This window comes from Tetranychus urticae, chromosome 2 (genome assembly GCF_039701765.1).
Source record: "Tetranychus urticae isolate SD_2017Ah chromosome 2, NJAU_TeUrti_SD_1.0, whole genome shotgun sequence".
Classification (NCBI taxonomy): domain Eukaryota; kingdom Metazoa; phylum Arthropoda; class Arachnida; order Trombidiformes; family Tetranychidae; genus Tetranychus; species Tetranychus urticae.
The window spans coordinates 24,817,043-24,839,154 of NC_142959.1; the positions used below are offsets into that span (position 1 = coordinate 24,817,043).

General features: G+C 34.2%; 2 protein-coding genes and 1 pseudogene across 4 annotated transcripts; 1 reads left to right on the forward strand and 2 right to left on the reverse strand.

Moving 5' to 3' along the window:
* Positions 1-3,565: 3,565 nt before the first annotated feature.
* Positions 3,566-6,127, reverse strand: LOC107360881 (core alpha-(1,3)-fucosyltransferase-like). Its single transcript, XM_015927604.3, has 4 exons — positions 4,856-6,127; positions 4,575-4,766; positions 4,373-4,512; positions 3,566-4,212 (listed from the first exon to the last, which is right to left on the reverse strand). The coding sequence occupies exons 1-4, from the start codon at positions 5,513-5,515 to the stop codon at positions 3,759-3,761; spliced, it is 1,446 nt and encodes a 481-aa protein (XP_015783090.1). The 5' UTR covers positions 5,516-6,127; the 3' UTR covers positions 3,566-3,758.
* A 1,759-nt stretch (positions 6,128-7,886) lies between these two features.
* Positions 7,887-16,674, reverse strand: LOC107360659 (ATP-binding cassette sub-family C member 3-like). 2 transcript variants are annotated; one of them, XM_089268197.1, is made up of 11 exons: positions 16,390-16,674; positions 15,694-16,237; positions 15,455-15,631; positions 14,358-14,483; positions 14,160-14,297; positions 13,961-14,092; positions 13,326-13,871; positions 12,809-13,267; positions 12,595-12,741; positions 8,921-10,978; positions 7,887-8,848 (listed from the first exon to the last, which is right to left on the reverse strand). In XM_089268197.1, exons 2-11 carry the CDS (start codon positions 15,742-15,744, stop codon positions 8,066-8,068), a joined length of 4,617 nt encoding a protein of 1,538 aa, XP_089124323.1. In that variant the 5' UTR covers positions 15,745-16,237; positions 16,390-16,674; the 3' UTR covers positions 7,887-8,065. The 2 variants fall into 2 exon arrangements, with proteins under 2 accessions (XP_089124323.1, XP_089124324.1); XM_089268198.1 differs by lacking the exons at positions 15,455-15,631; positions 15,694-16,237; positions 16,390-16,674 and adding an exon at positions 15,162-15,304.
* A 1,314-nt stretch (positions 16,675-17,988) lies between these two features.
* LOC107360841 (sodium/hydrogen exchanger 9B2 pseudogene) lies at positions 17,989-20,041 on the forward strand (annotated as a pseudogene). Its single transcript, XR_001568383.3, has one exon. The product of XR_001568383.3 is annotated as a sodium/hydrogen exchanger 9B2 pseudogene (transcript).
* Positions 20,042-22,112: the final 2,071 nt, after the last annotated feature.

Genomic DNA, 22,112 nt, shown 5'->3' on the forward strand with positions numbered 1-22,112 from the left:
TCATTTTGCATATTTCTAAGCCAAGGTCATCCAAGGTCATTTTTTGGAAATCAATCCTAATGACATGCGAGGTCAAACCAAGGTGACATCATAATTCTCAAGGTCTAATTATTACACAAGTCAAGTTCTGTTATTCTGACAATATTTCCACGTTTCCATTATCAAGTTATCCACGTTTTGTTTCGAATTATTAATCCAATTCAATTTTTTATGCGGATGACAGACTTCCCTGATGATATCCTGTCATCACCACATTGAGATGCAGTAGCAAATTAATGATACTTGGGCAGTTTTGATTACCCGGATGCCCTTGCCTACTGAGAAAAACTCCCTAATTGACCTATGGGTATCAAGATTGAAGTTTATAATGATATATATATTATCGATATTGTTGTGCCTAAATATCAGCAATAATAGCTAACTAAGGAAAATTCATTTTGAGGTAATTTTGACATCCACATTGCATAGATTTTCCATGCCTGTACAGCAGAAAACTTGTAACAAAAGGACTAGATGAAGTCAATTACTATATTGATGTTTAAGGACATTTTATGTTTGATATCAATGATGAGAGTTAACAGATGAAAGTAATGAAGGTAATCTGCTAAAGGTGTTAACAGGAAAAATGGCTGAATCTTTTGACGACTGTCTCTTCGAAGGCAACTGGGCCTGAAACGTTTTTAGGTGCTTTTCAAATCAACATAGCTCCTCTTTTGTCGCGTCTATCAATGTGGGTTGAAGATGAACAGGAATCATATGTTTTCAATCATCGTCCAGGTAAATATCTACCAATTGGTTTGTGAGTTGATGAGTCATAAGCTTGTATCAGTAAACATTCGAATGATTGCTTTGTAAATGCTTTCAGGTCATCTGTAGGTTGAAGATGAAAAGCGAAAAGAAAAAATGAAAGGTTAGTAACTTTTGTGTTCAAGTTTACTTTTCATCAATACTACATTATACATCTTAATCTTTAAAAACTAATGTGATATTCAATGCAACATCTCTAATGATTTTGACACTTATAATGATCTTAATTTTTTCGTGGTAATCATTGAAGAGGCTTCATTATTATACATTATGCCTCATCTTCAATGAATAAGAAGTAGCTGAATAGTTAAATAATTTTATGTAAATCATTGACTCCAGATTCCAAATGGTCAGATTCAGATTAACAATAACAATATTTAATAAATCAAGTCGCAATCTAGTTTCAATGTTCAATCTCAATCATTTTAACACCTTTATTGCATTTTACGCATTTTTGCAGGCATAACTCATGAACGGTTGCTGCTACAGACCTCAGACTTGGAACATGAGCTTTCGCACAAGCACTAGTTCGAACTGTCATTCAAGGTTAAACCATTATTTGAGCTTTAATTTACATTTGGAGGCCATTTTCTGAGATTACAATTTTTGAGGTCAGTGTTTGTTAGATGTTCATAAATTATGCTGGTTAAAGAATATGAGTGTTTCCAAAACGATCAGTGAATCAATTAGTTGAAATTTAGGGTATCTTTCAATGGTTAGAGCAAATAACAGACACTGGCAGATCTAAAAAATTTGTACTCTCAGAAAATGACCTCCAAGTGTCAATAGAGGTCAAATAATAGTTTGAGCGATACTTTAATTGCAAGTTAGCTGTTAACAGTAGACATAGCAAATTGTAATCAGTTAAATTTTTGCTCAAAATTTCGGTTAGTTGAAAGACAAAAGTATTTCCTTTGTCAAAAACTCTTCAAATAAATACAATCAAAAATACACTTTACAAATTTACAATTTCACAAACGGTTAATTTTTAAGATCGGTCATGGTTTGTTAGATGTTCATAACTCTCAACATTGAAAAGATAACCGAATTTTCATCCAAACCAATCGATCAACTGGACGGTATGGAAACACTCATATCCTTTGAACAGTATAAGTTATGAACATCTAACAAACACTGATCGATCCAAAAATTTTTTACTATCAGAAAATGATCTTTAAATGTCAATTAGAGGTGAATGTGGTTCTCCAATCTTCGAAAGCTTATATTTAAATCTCAGATCTGTAGCAACTCTTCAAAAGTTATGGATGCAAATAGGCGTGAATAAAAAAAATGCCTTAACAAGTGTACATTTTTTCAAAGGATGAAGACCGAAAGAATAGGGAAAACTGCCTAGCGAAGAATATTTTTGTTATGAACATGTCAGATGCAAAATTTTACGCTGGTTTCATTCATTCAATTCATTTTTCAAAATAATTTTTCGTTTTTGTGAAAACATGAAAAAGACACGAAAAATTCATGGGTACGAGCGTCACAAGAACCAAAGGTGAAACCACGCTAAGAATAGATTTTCCTGATGTAGAATTTAATTCTCATTCTAATGATTCTAATTCTTCTAATTCTACTAATCATCTCCGTGAGATTACACTTAAGCCCTATAGTGTTGTGAAGGAAGAGTTAAATTTCAGTGAAACCGATTATCCTGCCGTACCTTCTACTTTTACCAAGATTTCCCATTTGAGAAATTCCTCGCCTGGTTCTGTTGTGGATGTCATTGGAGTCTGTGTTTTTGTTACCCTGGTCCACAAGGGAGCTTGCCGTTCAGTCTTGATTCAAGATGATTCCTCTGCAGAGATTCGTTCATCTATTTGGAATCTATCTCCTGATGATTTTATCCACCAATTGGTTCCATAATTGTTGCTAGGAGAGCCGGGCTAACCCAACAATGCTGTGGCCTCATCTTATCTGTTGCTGGATGTGCCACAGTTGACATAAATCCAGATCTTCCTGAGGCAGTACTTCTTTCAGATTGGTTTGACAGCCATGGATCTACAGTGTCTTTTACTTCATTATCTAGGGTATTTTTGGTGAAATATCTCTTGTTAGCTCATTACCCCAATCATTACAGGACGATACGATTGTATATACCAACTTGGAGGTTGTCATTGTTTCTGGTAGCGGTTTCATTTACAAGGCTCATACTGTCTGTGGTCGTCGTGTAAAGATTTACCAGCATGATGTTCCTGTGTGTGAGAGTTGCCTCGATACTCTCCCGGATTTATCTGATCAGATACTGCTTACTTTAAAGATTTCCGACTCCTCTGGTTCAGCAGAGGTATCCGCTTTTACAGATATTGCCCTGGACCTGTTATCCAAGAATATTGATGATATCCCTAGTATTTCCGATGCCAGTCTATCTTTAGCGCTGGAGGATTGATGTAAAAGGATAATTTAATAATGTAAAATTCAATTTTAATTCTAATGATGTGATTTATTTTGATCTTAAATGACGCAAAACTGGCCATTATCGCAAAAATCTTCGAAACAATCATATTATCGAAAAAATGGCCAGTTTTGCGTCATTTCAGATCAAAATGAATCACATCATTAGAATTAAAATTGAATTTTACATCAGAAAAATCTATCCTTAGCTTGGTTTCACCTTTCATTATTTTGGTACTTTTCTCATGAATTTCTAACGTTTTTTCATGATATCTCGAAAACGAAAAATTTATCCAAAAAATGGATTGAATAAATGAAATCAGTATAAACTTTTGCATCTGATGTGTTCATAACAAAAAAATTCCTTTCTTAGGCAGTTTTGGCCTTCCTCCTTTATTCAATAGTTTATAACCAAATGATTAACATGATAGAGTAACTTGATTCAAGCTGTAAAAAATTTAATACATTTTCAAGCAAACGACTTTCTGGTCCGTTGCGCATTTCGTTGTTTTAACATTAATAATCTCACTAAATTGTGATAATCTCAACAATTAAAGCCAATCATTTGAATTACAAATAGACGATGGATACCACCAGTTGGCTAGATTATCATAATTCTTGGGTTTGATGGGTGCATGTAACATAGCACACAGTCGACACCAAAAATAGGTATTGATAAACTCTCCTGATCCTTTCCATGTGAAGTATTGATTAAAAAGAGTATCATTTGCATCCAGTTGGTCAAGATATTGAGCCAATTGGTGAGGTGAGGGAAAATCGTCAACATGAATAAATGAATTGGCAGGCGCTGAACGTTTATAGTCTTCTGGATGAGCACCCATTGTTATGGGTATAACCGAATGATTTAAACCATTCGAGTAAAATTTCTCCGTAATATAATCACGACAATTTGAATTTTCAAAGGAAAGATAAAACTTGTATTCCTTATCAAGTTTACTGAAGCATTCATCCGCTTTGGTTCGTGAACATTTCAGAGATCCACATCTAAATGCGATAGAAAATGTAAGAAAACAAAATCTTTTAAAATCTGTCAAATATTCATTATAAAGCTGAAACTGAATAAAATTATTTTGAGCAAAAAATTGAGTTCATTATTTTTCAATCCAACTAGCATTTGGTAAAATTTTTTGAATAAGTTTCTTACCTTCCGAAAATGTCCACTTGAATATATTCAGCTAATGACCGGGCATATTGGAGTCGCTTGTTTCGAGCTGAACAGTTTGATACAAACCAGGCAACTTTTTTCGTTTTACCTTTAGCATAGTTGGTTGATTGTGAATGAGCCTGTAAATGATATAAGATGTTAATCAAAGTAAAGATTCTCAACAAATATTTGGATAACTAACTTTAACATCAGAGTCGTAGTAAACAAACTTTTCATAAGGTGTAACAATATCAGAATCATGGCGATAAGATGCAGTCCAATTGATGACATCATTTAGACTTCGAAATGAAGGTGTATGCAGAGGACTTTCAAGAATATAAAGTATCCAAATTTGATTTGGTGGTTTAACATGTTTAGGTTTAGCATAATGATCCTTTTGTTGGTAAAAAAATGGAAATATTGACAAAGTTGTGCAAAAAAATGATTATTTTGTTGGACAGAAAATGAAATAAGAAAAAATACCTTGAATATAATGGCATCAGCGGTTGTTGCATGTTTATTATCAAATGTAATTTCACATGTATTTACAGGACAAGAATCTTGGAGGAAAACATTTTGACCAGAAGGCATTGATCGTCCCCATGAACCTTTATCGAGCAACAATATCTTCTTTAAAGCACCTTCTTCCATCAGTTTAGATGAGTTGTAGTTTGCTGGGATGTACATTAGCTGATTAACAATCCGATCGTTCCATGGTTCATCTTCTTCAGGGAAAATGGGTAAACGAGATGAAAAAGGGTCACTTGGGTTGGGAGTTATTGTACCATTAATCATGAACCAAGGTTTCTCTGTAGTCGACCAGGATAACAGGTTGAGTTGAGATGAATATTTGTACCTTCGACTAGATTGAGGTCCATCTTGATTAGTGTTATATCTGGCAAATGGATCGATCTGAGTTGCAGATCTGCTGAGGGAACCAATAAGGTTGGATAACTTGAAATGCGTCCAAATTGACAGGTCAATGGACAGGGTACTGATTAAAATGGTGATGAAGGTGAATAAAAGGAGAATGTTGAAAACTCGAATAACCGAGATCCGTGTAAAGCTAATGTTTTCATCGCCAAAAATGCTTTTGAGGCAAATCATTTTTCTTTCAACTCTAAATGGAATCAAAAGATTCATTTCCAATCGATGTGTTTATCGACATGAAATATGTAAAATAACTGGAACACGATTGAACAAACGGTAATGACAGAAGGAATCACGATGAAATGGTCATTATAAAAGGAATCGATGAACAATTGAAAAACATCTGATCAAGTAATTTGCTGATGGTTCGATTTGAATGTATCGTAAACATTGTAACTAGATTCTCTATTTGTTATCAAACATAATTTATACCTACAACTGTTGTTCATTATAAGATGTATTGCTATATTTTGGGTTTAAATTGAATTGAAGCAACTTTTTGGTTCACATTTTCACCTTCTCAATGGCAATCAATATTGTTGAATATACAATAGGGAAAAGCAAACAGAAATACAGATTCTGAATTGAAACAAGCTGAACCATTCATGATCAATAAGATGATGCGCTTTGTCAGTAACAGAGGGCAATACATTTCAATGTATAAAGAACTGGGAAAATTATTATAAATCCTGCATTATTTCATCATTAGTATGGATTCACATGGTTTGCATTTGATTAATGTTAACATATAATAATAAATCGGATGAATACGTTTAAGTTAATTTAGTCTTACCAAATTCAATGAAGGATGAAACATCTGCATGACAAATAATTAAGCAATAGTTAAATGATGAAAAATTGATGACAAGTCTTTAATAATGGAATTGGAAATATACTCAATATTAATTTACTTAATACGATAATTTTCTTGTATAATCTCAATTATTTTGTATTGAAATGTGATATTTGATGCACAAAATAAAATATCATAATTTGTCCAAGAAATGTTTACTCATAAGTACTTGAAATATCGAAGTAAATCAATCATTTTTTTGTTGAAAAAATATTAGCTTTAGCACTTATCTTGATTGGTAAGGTTCAACTCGGAGCAACGGTTTGAAAAAAAAAGATTAATTATGGATAACAATAAAGCACAAATCAGAATGAAATGTCCATGAATTATTTATCATTTAAATGTTATTTGAGTATTGAATTTGTCATGCAAAATTTTATTCTTCATTGATTTGAATAATATTAAAATTATCGTGAATCTAGGATCTGGTTTTCTGGTGATCTTGACTTTTATTTTTAAAGGCAAATGAAATCGATACCTAATATTGGGATAATTGAGAGTAACGAATTAATAAGTTAATGCAACCTAGTTTGCCTAATATTAACTCGAACATGAACGAAGACATGAACCAAGATAATAATAAAAGTTGAACCGAATGAAAAATTACAGAAATTACTTAGCAAATATCCAAAAACTCATAAAAAAAACACCTTTGTTCAGAGGAATCTCACGGATTGTTAGGATTACTTTATTGTAAAAATTTTTGTAGACAAAAGTATTGAAGTTTGCAAGCATTTTATTTCATTGAATTTCTCAGAAAACAATAAAGCTTTAAAGGCATAATTGTCAATGAGAATTGAAAAATTCATGAACCAAGAAAATAACTAATGAACAAAAGATGATTTAATTATGGCCCATTGTTAGATCAACAGTGTTTACAAGTACAGGCTCCTCTGACACAGTTGGCTCCACAATGGCATCTCCATGCACCAGGCCAACCTGCACATAAAAAGTCACCGGTCCAGTTGTTACAGACCCATCGCTTCATACGTACGTGTTCTGACACCACTGCAGTTGAATCACTTGGTACATCCAAAGCTTCCTCATCAGCAACTGGAGTAGACCAAACTACACCGATGAAGAGGACGAAGCAAACCGCAAAACATAATAATGAAATTCGACCCATAATTAGTAAATTAGTAATTTTACGAAACTCACCAACAGAAACTGTTTAATAAAATAACTTTCCCAGTCCAAGTCAATTTATTGAAATAAAAAAGCTAAATCAAATTATGATCTATGATTTTATCGTGTTTACAGTAAGTTAAAGGTTTACCAATCCCATATTATGATCATCATTTTAACTATCATTAACAATATGAATTTTGGTCAGGGCATCATCCACTCATGATAGCAACACAATTGAAAGGATTAATTAGAAGGCGTAAAAGCTGAAAATTGATAAAAATAGAATTGAAAAGAAAATTGTTTTCGATTTCAGATGATTAAACTTCTGATTGTTATAAACAATGAACTACAATCGTAAACAACAAATCACGCAAAAACAGGGAATTATCTTGTCTAATTATCTCGAAACTGTTTAAATGTTACGAAATATTTAATCAAGCGAATTTGACTTCTCTTGAATTCCTATTCAAATGAAATAAATCTTTCCATGGAAGCTCTCAATTCTCGTCTAACTGCAACTTTGCTCTACAAGTTTCTTATATTGCATTTTTCAATCAGCACATCATACATCATGACAACAAAAAAGGCAAATAAATCAGTCGATTTGATTCAATTTGATTTTAATTTGTACACATTTGAGTCCTTATTGAATTTAAATTTGAACGTTTTGAACGATCAAAACAAAAAGCGAATTTATATTGATGCAAATAGAACATTTGACTAATTTAATTAGAATAGCTTAGATTACATTAATTTTTGCTATTCATTTATTGATTTAACTTTTATTGGATCAATTTGGATTCTTTGGCCATTGAATAAAATACTGATTGATTGTCAGCCAATAAATTAGCTGGAGTATCAAATTCCTTAATTTTTCCTTGATCAAGAACTAGAATCCTATCATAATCCATAATTGTGTTCAGTCGATGAGCGATGGTAATAATTGTACAATCAGCAAATTCACTTCGAATGGTTTTCTGGATAAGCTCATCAGTTTCAACGTCAACTGCTGCTGTTGCCTCGTCAAGAACCAAGATTTTAGTTTTACGAAGAAGAGCTCGAGTTAAACAAACCAATTGTCTTTGACCAACACTCAGATTTTCACCTCCTTCGGCAATATCATAATCAAGTCCAGAATCCAGTGAGGAAACAAATTTCTTTAGATGAGCTTGCTCTAAAGCTTGATAAATTTCTGCATCCGTGTGTTGGTTTAAAGGGTCAAAGTTTCGTCTGAAGTTACCAGAAAACAAGACTGGATCTTGAGGTATAACTGTGAGTCTAGAACGCAAATCGTGAAGTCCAATGCTAGATATATCCATACCATCGATAATGACCTGTCCAGAAACAGCTTCAATTATTCGGAAAACGGCAAGGGTAAGCGATGATTTGCCAGCACCAGTTCGACCAACAATACCAATCTTTTCATTTGGTTTGATGGACAAAGAAATGTCTTGTAAAACTGGATCAAGATCAGCTCGATAACGAGTAACATAATTTTTGAAGATGACTTCACCTTTATCAGGCCATGTAGGTTTAGGTCGATTTGTTTCAATTATTGCAGGAGCCTGAAAGAAACAGATATTTTGTGTAAATAAAAAGTTTACAATCAAAAGTTTTTTAATTGGGCTAAGACTTACTTCAAGTGGAGTTTTTGTATATTCAAAGCAACGTTCAACAGCAACAATATTGGTCTCAATATCGGTTACCGATCGAACCAACATGTTCAATATTCCCGTGATTTGTGATGCATAACTGACAAAAAGACCAGTCAAACCAGGACTAAGACGACTACGAGATGAAACGGCAAAGATGGCCGAAGTAAATACAATTAGATTACCAAGGAATTGAAGTCGAGTTGACAGCCAGCGACCAGCAGCTAAGTTGGCAAAAGAGCAAGATTGGTTGTTGTCGACACGATCATAACATTCCTCGATAAACCGATACTCAGCATTGTATGCACGAATTGTTGAAGAGCCGGTAATTGTTTCCGAAAAGTGGGAAAAGATGGGCGATCTTGAAGAAGATTCAATTCGACGAAGTTGTCGAGAACTGGCAATGTAAAACATTTGAATGAGTGAATAAACTCCAGTCATGGCAACAATGACAACAAGGAAGTAAGGTGTTTCCATGCAAATAACAACTATCGATATTGTACCACGAAAAGCGAGAGAAATCAACATTCGAATATTGAATCCAATGGTTGAATCACAAGTATCAATGTCACCAGTAAAACGATTCAATATCCGACCCAAAGGTGTTGTATCATAGAAGGACATTGGAGCTCTAATGATTCTGTCAAGCATTCGATCGTGAATCAACTTGGATCCAGTGAGAACAGCAATGTTCAAAAGTAAACTGTTGGCCATTGTGAATATGGTCTCAGCTCCACCAATACCAGCGTAAATACCAAGTCGAATGTTTCGAAGGTGAGTGTTGTTTGCATTATTGGGATCTAGCGAGTCATCAGCCCAAGCAGTCAACCACAAATTGCGGCCAATCGTCAATAGGTTTGAGGTACCAAAAGACGCAACAACCAGGAAACACATGCCATAACCAATGGCTTTGAAATAGTCTAAATAGACGCGACCTTTTACAGATCCGGTGGCAGCCTTTTCCTTTTCAATTAGTTTTGATTTATCGCGAACACCTCCAGTAGGTTTGCCAGAATTGGCCTCATCGCCTTGTTTTCTGTCGAATCTTTCCTTTTTGTCTTTGTCCTCTTTTTTCAATCCGTTTGATGCTATTGATCTTCGACTTAGACTTGAAGTAAGTGTTCGTCTTCGACTTGGCTTGTCTGTTTCACTTGATTCTGACATGGCTGCTGATATGCGTCTTTCGAGCTCGGGTTTAACGGCTTCTTTTATCTTTTCCAACATTTCGAGATCTTCATCGATTTCTTCTTGTTCCAGTTCACATTCAGTTAAATATTGAACCACAAAATCGGCGAATTCACCCTTTTTGGCAATTAAATCATTATAAGTGCCGTGTTCGTGAATAGCTCCGTCCTTTAAAACTATAATGTGGTCAACTTGAGGTAAAAATGTAATTCTGTGAGTAACCAGAACACGAGTTTTATCTTTCAACATCCCTTTAGGACCAATAACATGAGTGAATAAATGCTTGGAAACATGAGCATCAACAGCACTTAGAGGATCATCAAACAGATAAATGTCTGAGTCTGCATAGACACTTCGAGCCAGGCTGACTCGCTGTTTTTGTCCTCCTGAAAGATTGATTCCTCTTTCACCAATTTCCGTCATATCACCGCCAGGCAATATCTTTAAGTCTGGAACCAGTGCACAAGCTTCAAGAACCTTGTCGTATTTATTTTGAATGAAAGGCTGTCCAAAGGTAATGTTTCTTCTCAAAGTTTCATTTTGAATCCAAGCTGTTTGAGGAATGTAAGCCAAACTACCGGTAACATTGACTTCGCCCGATAGTTTAAACAGATCGCCAAGTAAGGCTGAAAGTAACGATGATTTGCCACTTCCAATTGGACCAACTATAGCCACTAAAGATCCTTTTTTAAACGAGTAATCAATGTCTCTTAAAACAGGAGATTCGTCGGACGACCAAGTGAATGATGCCGATTTGATTGAGATAGGAGTGTCTTTATCGTGATCGTGACCAACAAGAGAAAGATCAATTTCTTCTCCTCGAAGGTATTTATTAATACGTTTAATGGAAACCCAACACTGTTAAAGAGCGAAATAGAATCAATAATTTGTATTAAAAGTTGTTACAAAAAGACACAAACAACACAATTGTTACATTTATAAGGTATGACCGATAAAGTTTGTCACTAATTTTTTAGAATTGAATTGCGTCAGTTAGACTAGACTTACAGGCACCATTTAACCGTTGAAATAAAGGTACACTTCTCAAGCACATTTTGTGCAAAAATGAATTAATTTTGACCAAAATTGCCAAGTTATGACCTTAAATGGACAAAGGCGTCGCAATCTGATTTTAACTTTACCCAAAAACCATAAATTTTTCAACTTCATACTAAGGCTTCGAAGAATCGAAAAATAGTGAAATTTGGCCTCAAAGTTATTGAAAAAGATGTAATTCTCTTAATAAAACCCAACATAGATCATTTGAAAGGTCCAAGCCATCGCCAAAACTAAATTTCATGGACATTTGATAAAAAAACGGGTCGTCAAGCTTTTTTAAAAAGACTTTTTAAAAAAATGACCTGGATTTCGAATATTTCGAGCAATTAACCTGGAATGAAAACATCATCATCTCATAGACAGCAGTAAATTTACCTTATGACTTTTTTATTTCAACATATTACTCGAAATATTCGAAATCCAGGTCATTTTTTTAAAAAGTCTTTTTAAAAAAGCTTGACGACCCGTTTTTTTATCAAATGTCCATGAAATTTAGTTTTGGCGATGGCTTGGACCTTTCAAATGATCTATGTTGGGTTTTATTAAGAGAATTACATCTTTTTCAATAACTTTGAGGCCAAATTTCACTATTTTTCGATTCTTCGAAGCCTTAGTATGAAGTTGAAAAATTTATGGTTTTTGGGTAAAGTTAAAATCAGATTGCGACGCCTTTGTCCATTTAAGGTCATAACTTGGCAATTTTGGTCAAAATTAATTCATTTTTGCACAAAATGTGCTTGAGAAGTGTACCTTTATTTCAACGGTTAAATGGTGCCTGTAAGTCTAGTCTAACTGACGCAATTCAATTCTAAAAAATTAGTGACAAACTTTATCGGTCATACCTTACACAAATTGACACAAAGACTGCGAGCACAAGTGGGCAAAAACGGGTAAAAATGAATTTATTTCAAACTTAGATTGTGTTGGTTTGCGGGGAGGCAAAAACTGAGTCCGTCCGTGCGATTAAAAAGTTTCTCTGACCGACGATTTTCGAGAAAAGCGAGTTCGAAGTTGAAACTTTGATCGCTTTTTGTACAATAATGGAAGCAGATTTTTTCCTGAAACTCATTTTCCTTGTGTAAATTTTGATGGCAAATGAAAGAAAATGAGTTTCATGAAAAAATCTGCTTCCATTATTGTACAAAAAGCGATCAAAGTTTCAACTTCAAACTCGATTTTCTTGAAAACTGTTGGTCAACGAAACTTGTAAATAGCACAAATGGATGGCTTTTGCATGTCTTTACAAACCAACACAATCGCAATTTGAAAAGAATTGATTTTTACCCGTTTTTGCCCATTTGTCTTGCAGTCTTTGTGTCAATTTGTGCATTAATGTAACAATTGTGTTGTTTGTGTCTTTTTAGTAACAAACCATATCAAAGTGTCTCATAAGGCAAGTATTTAACTGTACTTACATTAGCTCCAGTCGTTAGTACTCTTGGTAACATTGTTAAAGATTGACTGAGAATATTGAAAAGTGTCAAAGACACAAAAGCCTTGTTTGCGTCCAAAACATTTGCAGGATCGGATAATACGAATGTGGCAAAACTTATTAAAGCAACCTAAGAAAAGATGGCAATAATATTGAGTATTGAGTTGAAAGTGGAATCAAATTTTTCATAAACTTACAAAGAAAGGTGCACTGAAGAAAAGGAAACTTGTACAAGCCCCGAAAATGGCCTGTGTTTTAAGAGCTTTTATTTCAGCTGCTCGAGCATCTTTGATTAGATCACCAAAAGCCAATTCCCATGCATACAATTTAAGAACCTTCATTCCGTTTAGAATCTCATTCATAGTTTTGGTTCGTCTATCCTTTTGTTTCATCACATTTCGCTGAATGTTTTTCATCTTAACTGCAACCCAACCATTGAAGGGAATCAAGAGAAGCATGAAAATAAGTCCACCAACAGATGAGACTCCAATCTGGTCCCAGAGTAGTTTCAAAGACATCCCCAGTTGAATAGGAAATGAGAGTAAAAAGTTGTACTGATTGATGAACATGAACACTCGATTGGTATCAACACCCATTAAATTGACAATCTCCCCGGTAGTAAATGCTTTCCGTCCTTCACTTGATAATTTCAAGCTCTGTTGGATTAAAGGATAATGGTTAGTAAAGGTAAGAACCAGATGCCGTGAAACAAACCTTTTGATAAATGGTTCCAACCATAGCTGACTTCATTCGTAAACCCAAAACGGAGATCCAAAACTCATACTGTCCATCAATCAGCGATTGCAACAAGGAGAAGGCCAACATTGCTAGAGCAATCATGTAACCCTGCCATTGAGGGTCAGAGCTCTTAACAAAGGACAATAATTTATCCAACAGAGATGGATTGGCAAAGGTCAAAAATGATGAGATAAACTTGAGTGTTGAACAAGCAAGTAAATTGACCCAAAATCCTCTAATTAAAGTTTTAAGAATGTCAAACTTGGGATTGTACAAGATTGAATAGTTGGTTAAACCCTTTTCACCCCTTTTTTCGGGGTTTTCCTTGATCGGAACACAATCTTTGGAGGAATTTAAATATTGGCGAAATCGGATAAAAACATTGCGAGATCGATTATCTTCTGGTAAATGCCAAACATCTTCTAATGTTAGAGCCTTTTTGTATCCCAAGTAAGCCATTGAATCATACCACGAGAAAACCATTTGTGAGGCAAATGAAGCTCTTGTGTATGGCGAAATTTTCTGGTTCAAAAGCAAGAAAACATGTCAATAACACTGAAAGCGAACGATACACATTTCAATCGTTGATGTGTTCAATTAGTTAATCTTACCTTCGAATCTTCTGCAAAGTGTTTCTTTGTAGTATCGGAGAAGCATAATGCAAGTAAATAACAGATCGTGGCTGGAGTTTCAATTGATTGGCAAACCAAAGTAAATCTATCAACCGACCAAAGCTTGTCATACTGAAATGAAGAGTTTATGCATTTAATTTTAGACCTTTAATTGTTGCATTTTGTGAGCATTTCTTACTGGATTTTGAAGAGTAACTACTGTTGTCCAGAAACTCATAAGTGATTGAAATGTCATGACCAACCAAAAAAGAAATATTATTCCTGAAGTGTGAACGCCTTTACGAAGATAGACGGTCTGAAGGGTCAAAACCAACATCTAAAATATACAAAGTGAGGTTAGAAGGGAATGCAAACTTGACTTAAATCTGCAACTCACATAGGATAAGCCCTTGATCAATGGAGTTTGGTAATCTAATGAATTAATTTCAAAGCCATTGGCAGCAGAAACAATTTGCTCAGCCAATTCCGCTATATTAACCGCAACCAAGACCAAGATAAGAAGCTAGAAGAAAGAAAACAATTTCATGAGTATTTCTGAATCCAAGGAAAACTAACGGCTTAGCTTTTTTGTTCATTAACCATTTAAGATGCAAAATTTTCTTGATTATATATTGGGTCAAGGCTGAAATGAAGCTGTCTAGATAAATAGTCAATTTTACAAGTGAATATCTCAACTAAAGCAATAATAGTTGGTGAATCTTTATTACATATTCAGTTATTTACGCTCTGTGCTTTTATTGCTGCAAAAGTTTTCAACTCGCTAAGGATAATTAGCTACAATTAAGCCTGACAAGTGTTTATCTAATAGATGAGCGTGTTTCCAGCAATTTGTTAATCGTTCACATAAACAAGTTCTGTTTCTCGGGAAATTCTCAGTTCAAGTTTGATAAAATGGCGATTAAATCTTGAACTTGTGCACATCTATGCATTGACACCTATTCAAATGATTCAGGTCGAATTATTGCTAATAGACTATCACAATGATCAGACTGATCATGAAGAAAAATTCCATAACATTTCCATAATAAGTAAAAAATATCTCATCACAAAGTCATCGAGGTTTTGCTTCATGAATTGGATCTATTTGCATTGATTGTAAGCTCAAGTGTTTAAAGTAGATGATACAAATGGACCCAGGCTTACAGCTAATTATCAAAAGATCCAATCCATGAAGACTTACCTAAGGTGGTAATGAGAAGAGGTAAACAAATGCAAAAATAAAGGGAAATAAGAAAGGTTTAGATCCAGAAAAGCAAATTTCATCTCCATCATCAATTTAGGTTTTCTGGTTCAAGGGTTTCAATGAAAAAATGCCAACTTTTGGATCAAACGGAAAAAGTGAAGAGCCTATGTTAAGGGCTTGCAATTGTAAACTTTCAGCTACATTGGACAAGACTATGGATTGAGATCCTCTAAAAAAGAAGGTAAAAAATTATTTTTGGGTTAAAGTATAAAAACATTTTGGTACTCAACCATTTTGACGATAATAAGCCAAGTCCAAGGCGTCTTTGTGGGCTCCAAACGTAAATGTAAACACAATGAGATCAGTCCAAAAATCCACAGGAATAAACATGGTGGCCAGGTTAGAGCAGTTGAAATGAAACAGGGTGTTAAACAGGGCTTGTAAGTGTTCCAGGTTATGTTGTCATCCTGTGAAGAAGAGTGAAATTAGTCCATTTTTGTCTAACCATTCTTGTATGTTCAATGCTTACCCAAAATGGATGGCCACAATAGTCGTCCATAAAAGTCACTAATTTAGACATAATTTAACTGTAATGTTGATAGACTTGACAATTGACTTGGTTCAAGTTAACCACATGAATGGCGTTTCATCAACACCGATAATACCTTTTCAACTAGTCTTTTAATCATGATTACTGAAAATGATAATATTTATTTTTTTACCTTAAAAAATGCTGGTCGACTAATCATTAGTTTGCTTTATTATTCATACTCAAGTGTTACTTGACTTTATCTTCGTTGTTAAAATTTAATTACTCCAACTGCTGAGATACAGAAGAACTAATTAAACATTTTTATGTATATTTTTAGGTAAATTTTACAACAAATGTAGCAAAGATTCATTAAACTTTATTGCTTAAAAGTTGTAAAACTCATTTTCCTAAGAAACTTGAGAAGTACTTGCCTTGACTTACAGTCCATTTGACATTACAATTATCCTAATTTGATTAAAGAAATACGTCATCAAGTCCCCGCAGAGATCATTCAAGACAATCGAAAATCTTTTAATTGCTACTGTTCGAATAAAGGCAATTTCGATTAATGATTGCAATGTGAAAACATAAACAGTGTTAAATATGTACAATACAATACACTAGCGCTTTTGGGATAATTGATGATATATTATCATTTGATATACAATCAAATTTCGCAAATGTTATACTCACTTAGTTTTTGTGGACCGACTAGCTTGCTACAGTTATGGCTTGACCGCGATAGCTTGATGCACCATCAACTTTCTTGCAATTTAGGTGTTTTACCTGCACGAGACGCAGGACTCTGACCAGTCTAGCTGGGAATCCAATGGGGAAGGGTGGCTTGGGTAGTCGATTCATTGTATTAGAGGAACGATTTTGTTGACAATTTGTTTACTTTTTTGGGTACAGATTGTTACATTTTTAGTTAGACTGTATTATTTGGCATGAGAAAGTCAAAAGCAATTTATTTATGTCTTTTATTGTTGAATCGTTTTAGTTTTTATTTCTTTTATTTTCTGTTCAAGTGTTTTTGGTTTTCCTCTGCGCCGCTGTAATTGATTGTGTGATTGATCAATTGTGATTCCAGTCTTGTTACGAATACCTCTTTTGATTTAGACATGAAGTTACCAATCAATCAAAAATGCTTCTTCGCCATTGACTATTGTTAAATCTGAAGCTAATAATGAATTTACTTCTAAAAAAGTGACCTAACTCTCCAAATACTGATTTGACCTCTTCTGCATCCATTGCTGGACGATTTCCTGAGTTAAACCACGTAGCCACCTCTTAACCAACAAATTAACAGATCAATGGCTCAAATTTATTGCAGAATCTTCCAAGGATTCGCTAATCATTTAGTTATCTGGATAGTTTTCATAAACTTTCATATCTCTTGAAACTTTCTACTCGTGAAACGTGATTTTATTTTATTGCTGCAGTCACCTTAATTGCGTCTAATGTCAAGCGTAGTTTTAGCAAACAAATATTCGCCATTCTTAGCTATTAACTGAGATTTTTAACTAACATCCACTTAGCTTAACAGTATTTTTCAAGAAATTTTCATAAATATCAATCGTTTATTTTGTTCGCTGCTCTTCTCAATACAAATCGCTTTTACACCAGACTACCAGACCAGAGTACTTTCAAACCAGACAAGTTGACATCTCAAGCTCAGACAAGTTTAAAAACAAATTAACCTAATAGATTTGACTTCATGTACATCGTACCAGAATCTAGCCAGACAATTGATTTTATATTATCAACTCCAGCAATTCAAGAGGGTAACAGTTTCTTATCTTACGACGTTTGTTTCAAGCTCAATTTCATTCAAATCTTTTCTACAATTGAATCTCTTCTCTCGATCTCATTGAATTTATTATCTCTATAGTTATGTTCACGAATTGTACTCGAGATGGAATCAGATGAAATAAAATTCAATCGAGCTTGTTTTCAATGATATAAATCTATTTGACGAAGCGGAAAACATATGACTTTCAATTTGAGAGCAATAAAAAGTATTGATAAGTTGAACAACTTATGACTGTAATACAGTTTTATTAATGCTGGTAATTGATTTCAAAATTTCCAATAGATATCAACCTTTTCATTGTTAATTGAGAGTTCCTCTTACCATTGAGAAAAATAGTTAATATTTAATAGCTGCTAATTAAAGATAACCTATCAAACAATCACGATCTCTACGAGTTGCCAGCGTAATCAACAGATCATAGACACATAAATCAGTATAAATAGACCAGTATAATGCTAATTGTGTTTCATTAGTTTCAATAGTTAATTCAAAAATTTTATTTCAACAAGTTTGCTTTCTGATTGCATCTACACTTTTATAACTTCAGCTTCAATTCAAGTTAAAGTAAAATTATAACAAAAGTTATTTTTCAGCTATTTTTCATATATAACATTTGTGCTTCCAATAAGATACAAGAAAATTGTATTTTATTAATTCGCCTTCAACTTACGTTGAAAATCAAAATAACTTTATACACCTTATTCTGAAGTCTTTATAGTATGTCCGTGCTGAAGTCTTTTAATACCAGATTTACATCTTTTGGTTCCTCCAAAACAGTGGAGCCAAATTACGACGGTTATCGTGAAGCCCTTGACCTTTACTATTTTCGTCCAGTTCATTCAATTGATCCGCTCTATTGGAAAACATAATGAGCTTCAAGGTAACAGCCATTACCTTTTGTCAAATAATTTTGACTCAGGTTGCTCTATTTGTTGTCATTTGGTCAACTTGTTACGGTATCTCACCTGTTGCTGCCCTGCCATGGAATGGAAGTGTTTTTGCCTTTATGATCTTATTCGCAATCGCATATGTAGCCGGTCAATTGTGTTCGCTAATTCGTGTTCCACCGTTAGTTGGCATGCTTATAGCTGGTATAATTTTGTCCAATCTAACCCAGATCCCGTTAGATCCGGAAACATCTTCCCTTGCTCGTGATCTGGCTTTAGGTGTTATCTTATTACGAGCGGGTACATCACTCGATCCCGGTGCCTTAAAGAAGCTTTCTCTGGTTTGCTTGAGATTGGCATTCACTCCTTGTATTGTTGAAACGATAGTTTTGGCTGTTACCACTCACTTGTTGCTACACATTCCCTTTCTTTGGTGTATGGTTCTTGGTTTTGTTTACGTTGCAACTTCACCTGCCGTTATTGTTCCAGCAATGATCAACATCCAAGATTTAGGATATGGAATTGATAAAGGTATTCCAACCTTGATTATGGGAGGATCGTCTGTCGATGATATTATGGCCATCACTTGTTTTCAAATATTTTTAAGTTTGGTCATGTCAACATCAGGTTCCATTTTATCCACTCTTCTTGGTCCCATTGAAGCAGTTGGAGGATTGGCACTAGGAACTGCTCTTGGCCTTTTATTTTGGATTTTACCACCAAAATGTGATCCAGATGATCTTGAATCACGAGCGTTAGGCAGCAAAATAAGGTTTGCGTTTCTTTTCTTCACTGGAATAAGCTTCATCATTACAACCAAAGCATTGGGATGCGAATCAATGGGTCCATTGGGTGTATTATCAATGAGCTTTGTTGCATCTCTTAGATGGCGTTCAGAAGGTTATTTAGATAACATGAACTCTAGTTTACGAGATGTTTGGTTTTTCTGTGAAATCTTTTTGTTCAGTTTAATTGGTTACGAAGTTAAATTCACTTCTCTTGAGTCAACCACAGTTTTATGGTCCCTAGTCTGCCTAGTAATTGGATCAATTGCACGGACAATAGTTTCATTTTTTATTGTTGCTGGAGCTGGTCTTTCGGTTAAGGAGCGTCTATTTATCGCTATGGCCTGGCTACCTAAAGGAACTGTTCAAGCAGCCATCGGTTCCATTCCTCTAGAGATGGCGAGAAGGAAAAATGATGAAACTATGATTGGCTATGGTTTGGTCATCTTAACTTATGCCGTTTTATCCATAATATTATCTGCACCTTTAGGAGCTTTCTTGATGAGCTTTTTTGGCCCTAAACTTTTGCAAAAATCAACTAAGAATCAAACTGAAGGTTCATTGGAAGCAAATGTTAGCAAACATCCCGTTTGATCATGATTGATCATTACTTTCGAAACTGTTATTAAGTTTTGACTCAGATTTTTGTTAATAGCAATAAAATAATGGGAAATATTAATGGGAAATTAGCATGTTATATAATTACATTTTGAAGCTTAGTTTGGCTGTATCTTCAGATATTTGATTCTATTTTTTCGAATTCGATAATTTGGGAATTTTGATAATTTTTTCGACCTTGTGTAATGTAAAAGTTGATAATATTCATATCTTAATAAACTGTCACAATTTCGCATCTTTAATTATAATGATATGTTTACATTGGAGTTATTAGATAATCTGGTGAAACAAAAGAACTGAGAACACAAAAAATGTACTTGGTATTTGGGTTAAACCCAAACTCGTTAGCGAGATCCTCCTCTTATAATAAACAAGTCTTTCGTCCAGTGATATTTTTAAATCATAAATGCGTTTTCTAGTATCATAATCTTCAGAAAACCCTTTGACTACGATTGGAATGGACCAAGTGAATATTCCCCCAGACCAAGAATGATTATACAAAATTTGTGACTGAATTGGTGCCAATCCAACATATTTAATTTGTAATTCAGCAAATATCGTTGGACTTTGTAAAGTCCAACCAAAAGTTAATTGACTCGCATCTGAGGCATTAAGCACCAGAAGTACAAAATTATCCGTAGAGTAGGAATCCTTGATCAATTGAAGGATAAATTCATTTGAGTTGTCTGTTTGTCTCACAAATAATTGAACCTTGTCATTACCATAAACATGGTTACAACACTTTAAAAAATTCAAATGATAAATTGGTAGATCTTTAGTGTTTTTGGAAACCAAAAAAAAGATATCACCATTGGCTAATAATATTTTATGATCCGAGTGAATTTCCAAATCCAATGAGTTGCCATCTGATTTTTTCGGCCAAAAATACGATGATCTGCACATTGTCCAGAAACAGTATATGGGGTGTTGAGAAAGTTTATGCAAGGGGAAAAAATCCCTCAACTGCGTATAAACAGAAAATTAAATTTTTTCCCCCAAAGTTGTGCATAAACTTTCTCAACACCCCATAAAGTGTTGTCTCGATACAAAGATGAACCTGCAGTATGTTGGACAAATGAATGTGTGTAATATGAAGCAGTTTCACCTGACGAGTTCCGTTCACATGAATACGTATTGATCCCAGGATTTCCATCAATTACAACGGCAACATGCTGATATTCATTTTCTTTGATGTTGTATCCAGTAAGAATTATCGAGAAATAGTTGATTCCATCTTCTTGTTTGGCAGTGAAAGTAACACTTGCTAAATTTTGGTAATTATAAGTTTTGGTTAAACAAGAACCATTACATGTATCTTTGGATTGATAACTGTTTGTAATTAAATGAGCAATAAGGAATAGTATTAGAACAAATGAAGAAATCATTTTACCTCAAAGTTGCCAATTGAACAATAAAAATGCGAATGAAAGGACGAAATTGAATAAAGGAAAGTTATCCTGTTTGATGAAATCAATAGACGTTTAAGATCAATTTAATAATGCATCAACCATGTGTTTCAATAGCAACTAATCGAGCCATTTACATGGTGTTGTGCATTTTACTGATGAACTTTGTTCTCGAAAGTAATTGATTACTGACTGACGAAATTTAACAATAGCTTGTGATACATCAAACAAATTAAATCAAAGATAAAACGTTACTGATTTTTAACATCAGAGGATTGTCAAGTTGTTGACTATTTCGTTTAAGCATAACTCATTAATTCAACATTTACACATTTAATATAATAATAATGTAATCTTGTACTCTATTCAACAAATGATTGGTGATAAAATTAACCTAAAAAGCGTATAAATATAGCGTTGACTCCATCCAGACCTTTATCTATTAAACTACTTCGGCAGATTTTTAGTGGAAATATACACAGGTGTACAATCAAACCTCGCAAAGGTTATACTCACTTAGTTTTTGTGGACCGACTAGCTTGCTCAGTCATGGCTTGACCGCGATAGCTTGATGCACCATCAACTTTCTTGCAATTTAGGTGTTTTACCTGCACGAGACGCTGGACTCTGACCAGTCTAGCTGGGAATCCACCGGGAAGGGTGGCTTGGGTAGTCGATTCATTGTATTAGAGGAACGATTTCGTTGACAATTTGTTTACTTTTTTTAGGTACAGATTGTTACATTTTTAGTTAGATTGTATTTTTTGGCATGATGAAGTCAAGAAATTCATTTATGTCTTTTATTGTTGAATCGTTTTAGTTTTTATTTCTTTTATTTTCTGTTCAAGTGTTTTTGGTTTTCCTCTGCGCCGCTGTAATTGATTGTGTGATTGATCAATTGTGATTC